Below are 15786 nucleotides of genomic sequence, written 5' to 3'. Positions count from 1 at the left end.
TCAATTTGTGCATGAAAAAAGTGGATGTTAATATTAAAAAATATTGAAATTTTTTCACTGTAACCATAACCATGGGAGCTCTATTGTTTTAAATAATCACAATCTCGAGTGCATACCTTCAAATAACAATATCTGCAATTGAAACTGGTTTAGCAGAGTTCATATATTGGGGAAGTTTACTATCACCCTATGTTTACAAAATTCAGCTTTATACTAGTATTAATTTTTATGAATACTTTTAGAGAATGCAGAACATTTCTAGATAATTAACTTAAATTTTATGAAATTTTTAAACTTAAGCTGTACTTTTTATCGTTAATTTGTGATATTACATCTGTGTATGGATCATACCATGCTATATTACAATTTTTGCATGCATATGATTGTAAGACTATCCTTTTAGAAACTTTTCATGTCTCTCTCTCTTGTTTATTTAGTTAGTTATTCAGAACAAGTATTTTTTTATAATTCTGAAACAAAAACATAGGTACAACTAAATCATAAATAACAGCAGTTTTCCTTTTCAGTGATTTTAAGGGCTGTTTGAAAGGTGAAGAGGATACAGTACCAGAAAACAGAAGGACATATTCTTTAAATGAACACGGAACTGGGACACCAACATCTACACTGAAAAGTAGAAAGCGATGTATTCTAAGTGAAATTACTAATGAAAATGAACATGCTGTCAAAGAGGAAAAATTTATCAAACCTAAAAATGTTAATAAAAAACCAAAAAATTCGGAAATGAAGAATACGAAGAAAAATATTACAGTTAATAAAAATGTATTAAAGAAAGAATCCAAAAGTAAGAAAATACCTAAAAAATATCAATTAGTTCAAGGTCAAGTGAAAATAACTAATTTTTTTATTCTTGGGAAAAGGGCATAAAGTGCTCATTCTCAGTATTGCACATAGAGTTGTAAATATATGTTCTCACTTAGCATGAGTGTTTTCCAACTTAGAAGCAAATAGTGTATTGTAAAATGAAATGACTGCAAGTCCAACAGTCCTGTACCTGGTAAATATTGTATATAGTGTTGTAAAAATGATTTATATTGTATAGATGCAGAGGTATGTATTACTAATAACTGAAGTAAACCTTACCACTTATTTAAGCATCAGCTTAACGTATAAATAACAATATAATAACCCTTAGGTGAAAATTGATAATGAAGATGCTAATGAAACATAAACAGAGTTTAATTTAGAGACTTTTATATACCTGCAGATAAGGGTGACACTGAATTCTGTTCTTGTGCTTTCCTATTGTGTCCCACCTCTGACATTTTGAAACTGTTAACAAAAGATTTTCAATGCATTTATCTTCATAAATCTTCATGTAGTTGACAAAAGCATCATGAGTGTTTGCATGCAATTTTTGTAAAACAATCAGTATTTGAATACAGAGAGAACCCCTCAGAGAAATCTAGTGCCTTTTTTCAAACATGCTGAAATTTGTCACTAATTACTTACAGATGAATATAGAATATATATATTATCAAATCTATGACAGAGTGATCTTTTTGTTCCAAAAATTTGCAAGTTGAAAAGGTGTAAGTAGTGGAACACTTCTACATTGTTATTATGAACTGAAGATAAGTATATAAGCTTTTATACTTAAGAAACATGAATTCGCATTCTTATATACTTTTACAACATGTGTATTTAAAAATTTTTGTCATATGCAGAAAAAATCTTTTCATATTTTTCGGTTGAAATTATGTAATTTTTTGGTATTTATTAATAGGTACTGTGACATTTCTTCAGTACCACCTTCCCTATCAAAGACAACCTTTCATTTTTAAAAGTGTGTAAAAAAAAAAAAAGAAAGCATTTTGTGTGTACATATACCTCACCCACAACAGCATGGAATGTTAAAGATATTCCACAAGAAAATAATTAAATAATCAATGTCATATCTTCAGTAAAACTGGGTAAATATGGGAGGATTTCAAATAAGAGCGGAATTTGTAATTCTTCAGAATAACGAAACGTATGTACACGAGAGAAAGTTATTGCTATTTCTCATTATTTCCCTCTGCATTAATGCACTCATCCTAGCATTTTATTAGGTCCTTAATACCAGTAACATAGAAAAATACTGCAGTACAAAGTCAAAATCAGACTACTTGCTTCTTCTCATCATCATTGAAGAAATGCTGTACCAAACATGCATTAAACATCCAGAACTCTAGGTATTCTTAAATACTCTGTTCATGATTCTCCCAGAAAGAAACATCTGTTTTGCTAGTAGGGGCCATATTATCCATCAGTTTTCAGATACTTGATATTCTATTCTCTGAGTATTCTCAGGAATGAATTCCTAGCCACATGGGCAGATATCATTGTGTATCGATTTAGGACCGCCTTTAAAGCATCTGTATTCAAATATTTACCACGACTAAGAGTACTTCTCATCACGGTATTGTGCTACAATCTTCTGTGATTGAAGTTCAGTCTTGTGTTTTAATTTGCAAGAATTTTTCTCACAGCATTTTGTTCCACATTTATTCCCAGATTTTGATGTTACCTTGCTTGTCAAGTGTCTCAGACTTTCCCTTGGTGTTAGAACATTATGTAGTAATAGTAAACACTTCTGTCTTGTAAACATAACTAATAGGATGTATTAGGATCTCTATGAGACATAATTTGACTTGAACCCCTTATGTGTGTTTCCTTTTAATATGTAAGTGAAGGGATAAGTGATAAATTAAACCTATTTGCTTGTATATTCCCCTTCTTTTCTTTAACTAATTTTGCCATTTGAAAATCTGCGGGAAAAAATTATGATATGTACATCGGTTTTTAATGAAGTGGTTAAAGGAGGAGTTTAACAGATTATAAAGAACTGTATTCTGTATTTTTAAGTCATTTACAATTATTACCTCCAAAGCTCTTCTTTTTAATTACACAGTGTACTTTGATGTTTATCCTTTTATTAATTGCTATAATTAATTAAACTTTCTAAATCATATGTAGAAAAGCATTGGGGAAAATAGGTGATAAACTGATAAATATGGTTTTACCTTTTTTGTTTTAAATTTAGACTGCATTATGATTTTAAAAGGGGGAATCATGTCTTATATTCAGACCATTAACAATAGTTTGCTATTTTAATCATAAAAGACATTTTATATTTATATTTTCACTGAATTTATGAAATATCTTTCTTGTTCAAAAAATAGTTCTGTTTTATTAATTGCTTTTAATTCAGTTTTATATTAAAGTATATCATGTCATTTCATAATATTGAGTGTGCAAAATAAACTTACTTCATAAACTAAAATTTATAGAATGTAGTATTTCATTTCCTGTACTGAAAGATATTGTACATGATTTTATTTAAATTTTTTATACAAGGAGTAATATTTTGGTTATTGAAGATCAATAATTTGAAATGTACTTTTAAGGATAATTATTTTTGAATAAAAATTATTGTAAAACAAAAAGTTTCTAATTACAATAATAACTTATCTCCTTCAGGAGCAGGGAAGGGCTGCATCTGATCAGCTTTGAAATCAATAGCTTTTTCTTCTTTAAAATCTACATCAAAATATGGGTTTCTTCCCAACCCTGCCTAATTTTAAACTAATTGTTTATCTTTAGAAACTCTTATTAGCTATGTTTTAGGTAAAATTATCCCATTTCAAGTAAAAATTCCCAAATTTGCTACTTTTTATAGCTTATCCATCTTTTAACAGAAAATGAATGAAAAGTAATTAGTAGGTTATATGTAGAAAACACTGCTGACAAAATTCCACATGAGTAGTTGGAAAAACCTGAGTATGTAAAGTGGGTGGTTGCTGCTGTAATAATATTACAGGAAATAAGTATATTCTGACTAGTAATGTTCTTCAAAATAACACAATACATTTTAAAGTCTTATCAGTTATTTTTAACATGTCAGCTAAATGTTTTTTAAGTTTAAAAGTTTGTATTTTCTCTGCTGAAATATCATGACTATATTTCTACCAAAGTTTTAACCTCTGGCTTTTGGTAAACTCATCCAAACAACTAATAGTATGCAATTATTGATTTACAACAGTTTTCTTGGAGGTCTCATGGTGCATTCACAATGAGGTTATGAACAACTTTGTACAGTTTCAATAGTAACATTTAATTGATTCAATTTACTGCTTATTTATTTAATTCTTTTCCCTATTCTAGTTTTAGCCCTATTGCACTTTATAACATTCCATTTTAGGCTATAACACTTCCATTCTTTTATTAGGTTTTTTCTATTTCTCTTCAATTTGAAAACTTGTTACTTGCATAAAAATTATCTTAAAAGATTCTTATTTACTTTAAAGTTAATTACCTTCTAAAATAAATTAGTTTTATTTCTTTAACTTTTATTCTTTAAAATTTATTTACTTTTGATTTGCAATAGTTTTAGCAAATTCGCATTCTCTTTAGTTCGGTTTTTATTAAAATGTTAATTTAGCCAACTGCTTTTAATCTGCCCAAATGTTTTTCTTGGTTCTAATTTCAAAAATTCTTATTTTTTAATGTTTATTTTGTTATAGTATTATTTGCTTAGGGTCATGTCAGATCATCTTTATGATACATTTAAAAAAACATACTTTAAAATTTTTATACCTTATTTTATTACATTTTTATTAGTATTATAAAAAAAATTTAATGGTACTTTAAATAGTATTTTTTTTTTTTTTTTTTTTTTTTTTTTTTTTTGTTTTGTTTTGTTTTGTTTTGCATTTACTTTTGAATTATCTGATAAATTTATGATCATCCAGATGTACGATTCAGAAATATGGCTCTGTTTTGGATGCCTCTTGAAAAAGACCAAGAATTTTCAACTATTTGTTATATTATTTTGATATATGTTCTTGTTAGAATGTTAACCACCAATTTTGACTTAAATATCATATCTTAATTACAGACACACACACATATATACACCCATGGGTAATCTATAAGGATATCCATTTGTTATATTATACATGATTATTGGATAAACAACACATAAATTTAAAAAAAGTAATACTTTATTTTTACATAAAACCAAAAGTGATAAAATTATACAGAATTATAAAAATTAGGAATCGTTTATAAATTTGATACAATGCATAAACATGTTAACATATAACTTTTTTTATTTGATTCAAAGCACTCAGAACATGGTAACAACTCACATAAATGCCTTATCTTCCCAAATATTTGATTATGTAACAAACTCAACATTCAGCATTCGTTATGTTTATTACTTTCTATAACTTCTACACTTTTATGTCCATCAAAACAGTTATTTTTCTGATAAATTTTCCCCAAAGCACATACCAGAAAAATAATCTGAAAGGCATATTGATTGAGATTCTGTAAAACGGTTTATAGAAAGAGAATTGTTGAGGCAAATGTCTCAACTTAAATATGTAAATATATATTTTTTTTAATTAAGTAAAGCTTTATGTGAAAGCTAAGAAGTTACCGAAACAATCATCTCAACCAGACAGCTTTGATAAACTGCAGACTTTTCGGTCCTCAAGTTTCACCATCAGTTTGTTCATTTTCATTCCTGTTGAGAAAAGAAAGATATAAATATTTTTATTGAATTCTGTTGTGGAACTTCTATCATATAAATTATTTTAATTATTTTATAGTTTTGTTGTTTTAAAATTTGCATAGTAACTATTTTTCAAAAGCTATTCCCAAATGTATAGATAAAACAATGACATAATGAATAGTTTAACTTATGATAAAATTTAATAGTTTTTTTAAAGATAAATGTTAAATTTGAAAGATTTATGCAAAATCCATTCTAAAAACTGTAATTACTTACCAAAAAAAATGCTAAATTTTATAGAAAACCTACATAGTTTTCATGAGTAAAACGTTAAACTTTATTACAATAATGAAACATAATACATAAACTTATCAAGTTCCATTATTCTGACACCTTACTTTAAACAAACACAAAAAAAAAAAAAAAAAAAAAAAAAGAATGTAGCATTTAAAAATTGTTACATTTTTAGTTCTATTTTATGCTTTTCATTCAGAGAACTCAACTGCTGTATTTTGCCAATGTAATTTTAAATTGTATATCATATCTAATTTCCAAATATCACTTTGAAATATAAAAGTATGAAAATTTTGAAGAATATAGAAAACTTAAAAAGAAATGAAACTTCAGCAACTAAATAAGGTTTTTGATTAACTTAACCCCTTTCTTCATGATTTTACAACATCTACTGTATAAAGAATATCCCATAGTGCAAGTAAGAAAAAGCTGGTAGGACCTGTTCCACTAAATGGTCTATTCCAGGCATGCATCATAAAAAAGTCATAAGTATTCTTATCAGAAAGTAAAGACTGTTCTTTTCAGTTTGCATCAAATAAGAACCATTATGCAGAAAGGGATTGACAAAATCAATATTAAAGAATTAACAGTACCAACAGTAGATGATTTATTAATTTCTATATTTCTAGGCAAGATTTATTTATTTAAGGCTTTGATCATTATAAGTTGTGTTTGAACGCTGTATGTTAAACCATATTGGGGGAGGGGGGAAGAAAAACAAATTATAAAATTCACAAGAATCAATAAAAAATTTCATGTTTTGGATTATAATTACATATTCAAATAACTTTTAATATTTAAAATATTATTAATCAGAATTCTTTTTAAATGTCGTATGTTCTGTAAAGTTCAAAAGGAAATCAAAAAATTGAATTTAATATTGATAAGATTTATCTGCCTCCAAAATAGAATGAATTTATAATTTGTACTATAGTATTTTAACTAGTTTATATATTTAAAAATTTTCACAGTGAAATAAGACTGCTTAATATAAAAATTACTTTGTGAAGGAAGAAAGTCAAATGCACTTTAGTTTTTATTCTATTTTTAATGAAGTGACATAAAGACTGAAATATATCACAGCAGCATGAATGTAAGACAATGGTCAAAATATCAGTTTCTCCAATCACTCTGAAAGGTCCATTGATAGCAAAACCATAGAAACTAAACTATGGTTTCTAGAAGTACTAAAACCCTTCTAGAAACCATATATTCATCTTTAACACATGATAACATTTAAAAACATATAATAAAATAATCTATCCTTTAACTTTTGCACAACAAATATATATATATATATATATATTTAGTTAGTTTCAACTCAAAATGTAATATTTATGTCGCTTAATTATTTCTATTGAACAACAACAGCATATCAAATCAATTTATGCGAACCCCCTTTTTTTCATTAATACATCAAAACTACAGATTTATCTTTTATGTAGTGCCATCTTATATTCAGTTGAATACAGTAAATCATTTTAGATATTATAACAATTATTATTAGAAATAAGAATAAATTAAACTATTGTACCTGGCTTTTGTTTTTTTCAGACATCAAAGAGCGCCACATATTATTTAGGACTTTTCTGCAGAATATTTAAAATTTGCAGTAAAAAGAAAAAAAAAAGAAAATCAAATAAAAGCACAATGAAAAATTATACAAAATATAAAAGAAAGCAAAATTAAATAATATTAAATTCTATAAATAAACAATAAAAAATAATAATATAAAAATTTAAAAATAAATTTTAATTTTAAAATAAAAAAACTTATTAAATATTAGTTGACTATCTGCATCTCAGATAACCTTTGACCTATAATTAATATCTTAAGTGAACAGTTTACTTCACAAAACTTAAACTCCTTCTGTAAATAATTTCTTCTCTTCCAAATGATATGCTTAAAAAACATAGCTTTTACTTTTTTAAAGGCAAATTACTGTTGCTCATAACCCTCCCTCTCCATGAAGACTATTTACTATTACTTCTTTACATAAATATCAAATGCAATGATTAGTAAATATCTCTATATCAAAATATCAAATTACATTTTAAATTAAAGAACCAAGAAAAAATATTCAGTCATGATAAAAACTTTATATGGACACTGATTAAATAAAAAATAGAGAAGTGATAAAAGGTGTACACAAATCAATCCACTAATTAAACATATAAAAACAGGTTAATAACTATTACACATTTATATCATGTATGCTTTAAATAAGCTCTGCATTTATTGGTTTTTGCATGCTTGGCTAGGTATTTTCACATTAAATTTCAAGCTGTAAAAATATATTTTTTTTACACAAAATGTTAATTTAAAAAAATTGCTTTGGCAAAATTCAAAAAGTGGTTTTATTGATAAAATACACTGTAAACAGATGACTTTTCAAACCACTGTAGCAGAATGAATAAATAAATCAAGTGTATAAGTATACAAAAATAACACAGAGAGTTAAAACATTAGCTTGTAAACAAGTACTGTAATGGCAGCAAATTAAATATATTTAATATGCTTGCTCATTAGGAAAAGGTAATAAATAATTTTAGGAATCACTTTCAATGCTTCATAATTTCTTGATTTTACAAAAATAATTAGGAATGTTTTCAACATTGTTTAATAGATTAGTCTTTAACAAATTAGTATGCATCACTTTGGCCATGAATTTGAAATACTTTTTTTTTTTTTTGAGAAGAAATTTTTTCACTTCTTTTCAAGACCTCAAATTTTCTCTTGCTTAGTTTCTTTTCCACATATCTGTCCAACTGTGCAGACTATAACTAGAGAAGTAATAACAAAATATCCTGCGCCCACCCCGCCTATGACATCTCCTGTCCCACCTACAGCAGGTATGTTGAAAGAATCAAATGCAGCACAACCTACGAGTAATAGCACTGCGGACCTCCATCACTCTATGCCTACAGATCACAACAACCAAGTAACATTTAGCTCCATAAAATGCGTCCAGATTAATCTACAAAGAGCGCAGGCAGCGACATCTCAAGCAGTCACTCATGCAACATCCCACGATGCAGATCTACTCCTGATACAGGAACCTTATTGTAGAGAGGGTCAAGTAGCAAGCCTTGCCATATCGTGGAAAGTCTATCAGCGTAAAGCAGAAACTAACGAACAATCCCCCAGAGCCGCAGTAGTATGTACCAACCCATCCTGGTCTCCACTAGTCATCAAGCAAGAACGAGACTTCGTTGCCATCTTACTAGCATTCAATAACGCACAGTACATAATAGCTTCAATTTACTCTTCCCCAACGGACAGTATCACTGGCACCACCTCATACATTCTTGACACCATACAACGATGCCCTTCAACCCCTCTGCTTAGTGGTGATTTTAATGCGCATAACACCATATGGGGATATGCAGATACTAGACGAAGGGACAGGAGCTTGAGGACTTTCTGGCAGCCAATAACATTCATCTATTAAATACACCCGATTCCCCAACTACATTTGATAACACCTATCATGTGGGCTGGCCAGATCTCACCCTCTGTTCAAGCAGCATCGCAAACCTAGTGCAGGACTGGACTGTGGTCGATGATGAGAGCTGCTCCGATCACAAATACCTTCACTTTCTCATAAACTGTGACACGAAAATCACAGTCCTACATAGGTACAGGCTTCCAGGCAACAAGATCCGCCCTTTCAGTCGCTCCTTCACACGCATCTTAAGTAATGAGGAAAACAACCTTGAGCTTCACAACAGCCCAGAAGGCATGGAGATTTTCACAGACCGACTACTTGAAAACCTTAAAGCAGCCTGTAGTGAATTACTCCCCACACGCGCAGCGAAGAAAATACAAGGAGTTAAGTGGTGGACGAAAGAGCTCAGACAACAACGGCAAAAATGCAGAGCTATCAGATGCCGCATGCGTTCCACCACCAATGAAGACAAGAAAATCCAACTATTGGCGACATTCCACAAAGAGCGCGCTCTTTACAAAAACAACATACTAGCGGCTAAAATTACCAGTTGGAGGAAATTTTGCACCGAAAACAGCAATCCGTATGGAATCCTCCACAAGCTAGCCTCAAGTAAAATATATCAGCCAGCTCAAGTCTTCATGCAGCCACCAAATACAAGCAACGACAATCCAGTACAAAATACAGCCACCACAATCCTCAACGAAGTCTTCCCCACAGACAACGCGGAGGAAGATACGCCAGCACAGAAAATTGTCCGCATGAATACCACCATCCCACTGACTCCACATCATATACCATTTAGTGACAAGGAAGTCAAGCAAATTTTTTGACACCTACCCCTGAAAAAGGCCTCCGGTCCAGATGGCCTGGACTATAGCATCATCAAAGTCTACTCCTAAAACTTACATAAGTCCCTATTACAGACACCTTTCAAATAATGTACAATCAAATGTATTTAACATTTCCTCTTCTGTATATGCATAATACTTAATTTTTTATTTTTATTTATTTATTTTATTTTTATTTTTATTTCCTATGAGCCTGTATTTTAATCCTATTATTTTGTAACTGTATTTTTGTATCTGTATATTTAATTTGTATTCTTATTTGAATTTTATTGTGAATGTGCAAAATTACCATAGCAAATTGCAACAACAAATGTCAAAACGGTAAAACGAATGCAATCTGCCCTTGTATGGCCATGTAAATGCTCTTGTTAACATCCTAAAAAGCTCCCGAGGCGGCCTCTTGAGGCCCCAGGGAGTTGTTCCTGGTTAGTGGAGGGCGCGGGACACATGCCTGTTTACCTCTGTTAGACATCAGGCGTCCCCGTCCTCCGTTACCAACCAACCACATATCTGTCAAAGGAAATAAATGTATAGTGCAGCATTGGAACTGTTTGGCATCCATTGATGAGGGAGTTGAACTTTTCGATCAATGAGGAAGTTTAACAGTGCATAAAGATGCACAATTTTTATAGAATATTCCATCCCAAGTAACTTCTGGTGAGATTATATTTCAGAAACAATAACAAAATTTTTTATTTATAGTATTCTGCATAAATATTAGTCTCAAACTGAATAAAATGAGGTTTAGTTTCTCCATTCGCAGAAATCTCCACTTAAATCCTGACACCTTATGAATCCCGTTTGGACTATGACTGTGTACTGAACTCTCATTTTGGCTTAGATCTCAAAGATGGATCCAAGTTTCATGTGTTGTCATAAATTTACTCCATCCATTTTTTTGAAGGAGCATTAAAGAGAGGCCATGAGAACATTGCCTGCTCCTTTTCATGAATTTATAATACAGATGATGACATTTATATTTTCAGTGTCTTTTATTTGACAGATTATAATTTGCTAACTTATATATTACTAAAACTGTACTTAAAAAAGGTCAATCAGAGATCTGATTTTTATGTCATTTTTCTCACGCATTAATTTTGTTAATTTTTTTCTCTATCTCTCCCTTTTCAGGATGCCCATCACTTTTTTCAATCTGAGTTTAATATTCTTAACCTGACTGATGTTAGTCACAAAACAATTTTGAACTAATTTAAAGTTGTAGTAAAGTTCTAAATATATATCAATAATTGACAATTTGGCAAATTTTTTCAAAGACGTGATTTTGATTTCACAAATTATTGCAACTGATAATCAATATGCTGCTTCTTCAATCATTGTATTACAAAAAATTAAAGTGGAAGACATCAATAAAAGTGGTCTCAAAATTTTTTTGCCATCATGTAGGAGAATGACTTTTTGAAAAAAAGGAGATGTACTGTAATGAATAATGACAACTTCAAAACCAACTAATCAATACAAAATTCATGTCTGATGCGGTGTGAAGGATGTGTTTTAATATACATTACTGGTGATAATCAAATGGTAATTGCTAAGCAATAGAGTAAAAAAATAAAACCATATAAGTAGTTGCATTTAAAAATATTAATTGGTATAGTAGTCACAGTTCCATGATATTGATATATACAGTTCCATGACATTGTCACAATTTTCTTGAACAAAAAAACAATATACAACATGAGTTACAAATTCTTCCTTCCATTAATTATATGACCATCAAATCTGAAATCTTTTGAACCATCAGAAAAGCCTGGATAAAATACTTTTCATTAACAGAACAAATTACTACTGCTGTTCTGCTTGATGAAAAATACTTTATCACGACAGCAAATCAAACACACACACACAAAAAGGGCTGTGATACTTTTATTCCTTAAATGCTAATATCACTAAGATGTAGAAAATACAGCCAACTATTTTAATCATCATCTTAACTTATTTCTAATACATCAGCAAAAACTGAATATTGTGAAATAAATAAACCTTCGTATCAAAATGATTGTACTGTTTGTATAAATTAGTTATATCAAAATGATTGTTCCATTTAAAAAAAAAAAATTTTCCCAGCTGTCACTAATTTTAAGGCATAAGTATAATTTATTAAGTATGGTACAATTATATAAGTATTTATGTAACTTTTATTTTATATATATTACATGTTCCTTAATTTTTAAAATTATTTCTTGCTTCATGAGACATATTAATGAATACTATGGCACAAGTAATGAATTTTGGGAGAGTGTCTTGACTGCTTTTTTCATGTGTGATAGCTTATAATTATTTCCCCCACCAACCTACGCAGAATATTACATGACCTGCTGCAAAGCCAAAAAAACATCATTTAATGTTTCGATACTTAATACATTTAATGAAGTATACACAGCTTCAATAAATTGGTTTATGTTGGCAAGTGCAACCTGATGTTATAATACTTATAAGGCATAAAAAATCCTATACCTAAGATTTTAAAGTAAGGGCTGTTGGGAGGATGATTATATCTTACTAGAAAGCCAAGCGGTCATACGAAATGACCACTGTTGTAGATATTATAAATTGTAATTAAAATGATTTGTGCAAAGGCGTCTGCTAATTTAAACTGAATTACCCAGGGCAGGCGGTGAGGATGCCCCTTTCCTTACTGTCCCACAGGGTTTCCCTCTTTTACTTGCTTAATTGCTTGAAGTAGAGGAAACCACTGGCGGTACATTTCTTAAAAGTCCACCACTAGCTCAATCAATAAATTGATTTAAATAATGAAATGTTAATTCACATGTCAAAGATCTCTTTGTATATACAACATTTCTTGTGTAAATCTTTCCATCATTTTTAAGCTCGCCTTGTAGAGGACCATCCAATATTTTTAATTTTATCTTCGTTCTTTCACGAACTCTTGAACAGGCAACATGAAGTTGACCGTGTCCAAATGCAGGCTCAGGTAAAAAATTGCCAACGCGCTTAAGCGTTTGGCCCTAAGACTTATTGATATTCATAGCAAAGCAAGTTTTACAGGAAATTGTCTACGTCTCAATTGAAACGGCATCCGTGTGCCGTGGCAACTTCACCCCATTGGCTAGTACAGTTACGCAAGCAACCAATAAACTATCGGCGACAAACAGACACTTAAGCCGCATATATATATAGGGTGTAGTAACATCATCTCCTCCGAAACGGCTGGCTCCCGAGCTTAGTGAAGCACACCGTTGGATTCTGCAGGTCCGTGGCACACCATTTTGACCATTTGCGTCTTCTTGGGACTTTAATTAGCTGAGATATTAATTAAAAACTAATTTTTCCCTACATTTTCCACTTTTTTCCTAGGGTTTTCCCTATTAGAGGGATTTCACTATGTGCCAAATTCTTTTTTTCTCGAATATCTACAGAACGGTGCCGAGTTGAAATTCGAGACGCATATCCTCGGATTCCAAAAAATTCTCCGAATCCATCAATACTGTTCTCATCTTCATACGACTTTAATCGGTTGAGATATTAATTAAAAACTGAGGAAACGTTAATTTCCGTGCTCATTTTTCCGAGTGGCAACAATAAACTATCGGCGACACTCACTTTAGCCGCTTATATATATAAAGATCTTAGAAACAATTTTAGGTGACACTATATTTTTTTACTCATTGCTGCAAAATCTCTCAATAGCTCTTGTAAAATCGCATAAACCTTTAATTACATTTCTTCTCCACAAGCTTATAAAACAGAATGAAAATAAACTGACATATAGCATCAAAATTATATTTTATAAAAGTAGAAGGTATTTAAAAAAACCACTCCTTCTACTTTTATCTCCTTACTCTAATATATATTCATACTTACAATTATTTCAATATGAGGGAAATATCTGTTTTATAACAATGTATTTAAAGAGACATAATATATTACCGATTAGGAATTATTGCATCTATAATATTTTCTTTTGCTATGGATTCAGTAGAACTTGCAGACAGCTGTTTTGATAAACATGCTTTTGCTACTTCACAGTCAGAATTTCTAGAATCTACACACTTTGGAGAGTCATTACATATATCTAAGGAATTGTTACAGGAACTCTGATGAGCTATTGAGTTTTCTATATCTATGGGATCTGTTCCTTTATCTGCCATGTTTTTATTCAACAACATTGCAAGTTGACTAGTTGTCTGATGGTCATAGAATGGATAACTAAAAATAAATAATTATCATTATTATATGTTAGATTTTTAAAAAATGTACAAATTTCTTTCCAATAGTAATGTTTAAAATAAAATATTTAATAATTTTACATAAATATACTTATTAAAAATGATAGAAAGTTGTGCTTTTATATACTGTGCAAAAAAGAGTAATAACTTGAGTTAAAATGACATGCTGAATAATGATTATTGGATGTGCTAAGGCAATAAAATTAGCATAAAAAACATAATTTTGCAGGACTAGTTTTGAAGGCTGAAATATAGAAGCTTCTTCTGCAGCTGTAGAAATGCAAATGATGATAGAGAATAATTATTTTCAGTTCTAGTTAACGATCCTAATTTCAATCCGTGTTTTTTCCTCTTAGCTTTTAAGGAAATTGCTGCATAATTGTTTTTATTTTTCATCAGTAGATGGCATCAGTAGGTTGACTTCCTTCCTCTCATTATTATCCCCTGACTGCAGCTTTCTCTTTCATCGTTTGCCCTTCTGCCATTGAAGAAAAAGGTTATATATTTAAACTTCTGAAAATAGCCCACAAATTTATGTTTATTACACATTCTTGTTGCCTTAGCAAATTAAATAAAGAGGTTAAAAACTGCTACAGCTTTTGCTTCAATGCAACAAAATTTCTCTTCTTACTAATAGATCAATAATATTAATTTATTAATTTTAGCATTCATATTTCTCCCCCTCCCCTCCCTGCCAAAAGTATTTTTCAATTAATACTTAAAAATAGAAAATACAATATTAAAAATATACTATTACAATTCTTCTGAATTCCTTTTGCCAGATATTTTGTTGTAATTTTTAAGAACTATTTAACAAGGCTTTATATAAAAATAAATAAAATAAAATGAAAAATCTGAAAGGATTCATATTTCAGTGGTCGTACAAAAGGACTCTTTCAAAGTTTAGTATGGTTTATCAATAGAGGTTATCAATACAGAGCACCCAGGTGGAATAGTAAAATATTTTATAGGATACTAGATGAACATACATTCAGACTAACAAGAATATTATAGACTTCTGAGTATTTGAAAAGTGAAAAAATATATAAAATAGTTCTATAAAAATATTAATGTTTTTAATCAGGGTTGGCCAAACTTCATGTCAGTAAGAGCCGCACATTTGAATTCAGGAATCTTCAAGAGCCGCATCTAGATCTTCTAAAAGCCACAAGTTCATATTTACATCATTATAGAAGTATCGGAGGAGGTTTTAAATAGAAAGAAATCCCTGATGACTTTGTAAAATGACTCTAAACTAATTAATTACTTCCTTTTGGACACTGAATAGTTTTAGTTTACCATATTTCATGCATATATATGCATGAGCCACACAAATTGCCTGTGAGAGCCACATCAGGCTCGAATTTGGCCACCCCTGATATATATCATGAATCAACTGCATTTTTATTCAAATTAATCAGATTAAAAAGTTAAAAAAAAATTTCTTAAGAACTATTTCTCATA

The 15786-nt window shown here is 30.0% G+C and overlaps 2 protein-coding genes across 5 annotated transcripts in view; one reads left to right on the top strand and one right to left on the bottom strand.

Annotated features, from left to right (window-relative positions):
* Positions 1 to 3286, top strand: part of LOC118184708 (uncharacterized) — a 76851-nt gene extending 73565 nt beyond the window's left edge. For all 3 annotated transcript variants that reach the window (XM_085813953.1, XM_035354421.2, XM_035354422.2), the window contains one exon: positions 528 to 3286. In XM_085813953.1, coding sequence (XP_085670079.1) covers positions 528 to 888 — 361 coding nt within the window. In that variant the 3' untranslated portion in view covers positions 889 to 3286. The remainder of the gene's footprint in view (positions 1 to 527) is intronic.
* A 1702-nt stretch (positions 3287 to 4988) lies between these two features.
* Positions 4989 to 15786, bottom strand: part of LOC118184711 (Golgi-associated PDZ and coiled-coil motif-containing protein-like) — a 137587-nt gene continuing 126789 nt past the window's right edge. The window contains exons 8-10 of one of the 2 annotated variants that reach the window (XM_085813954.1): positions 14024 to 14302; positions 7350 to 7404; positions 4989 to 5533 (exon numbers count right to left, since the gene is read on the bottom strand). In XM_085813954.1, the coding sequence (XP_085670080.1) occupies positions 5528 to 5533; positions 7350 to 7404; positions 14024 to 14302 (340 nt within the window). In that variant the 3' untranslated portion in view covers positions 4989 to 5527. The remainder of the gene's footprint in view (positions 5534 to 7349; positions 7405 to 14023; positions 14303 to 15786) is intronic. The other variant, XM_085813955.1, reaches the window with a different exon arrangement.

This window comes from Stegodyphus dumicola, chromosome 3, assembly GCF_044657685.1.
Source record: "Stegodyphus dumicola isolate Sdum_Otavi_A_Nest chromosome 3, ASM4465768v1".
Lineage (NCBI taxonomy): Eukaryota > Metazoa > Arthropoda > Arachnida > Araneae > Eresidae > Stegodyphus > Stegodyphus dumicola.
Note: the sequence above shows the minus strand (reverse complement) of the source record. Positions and strands in the feature narration are given on the sequence as shown.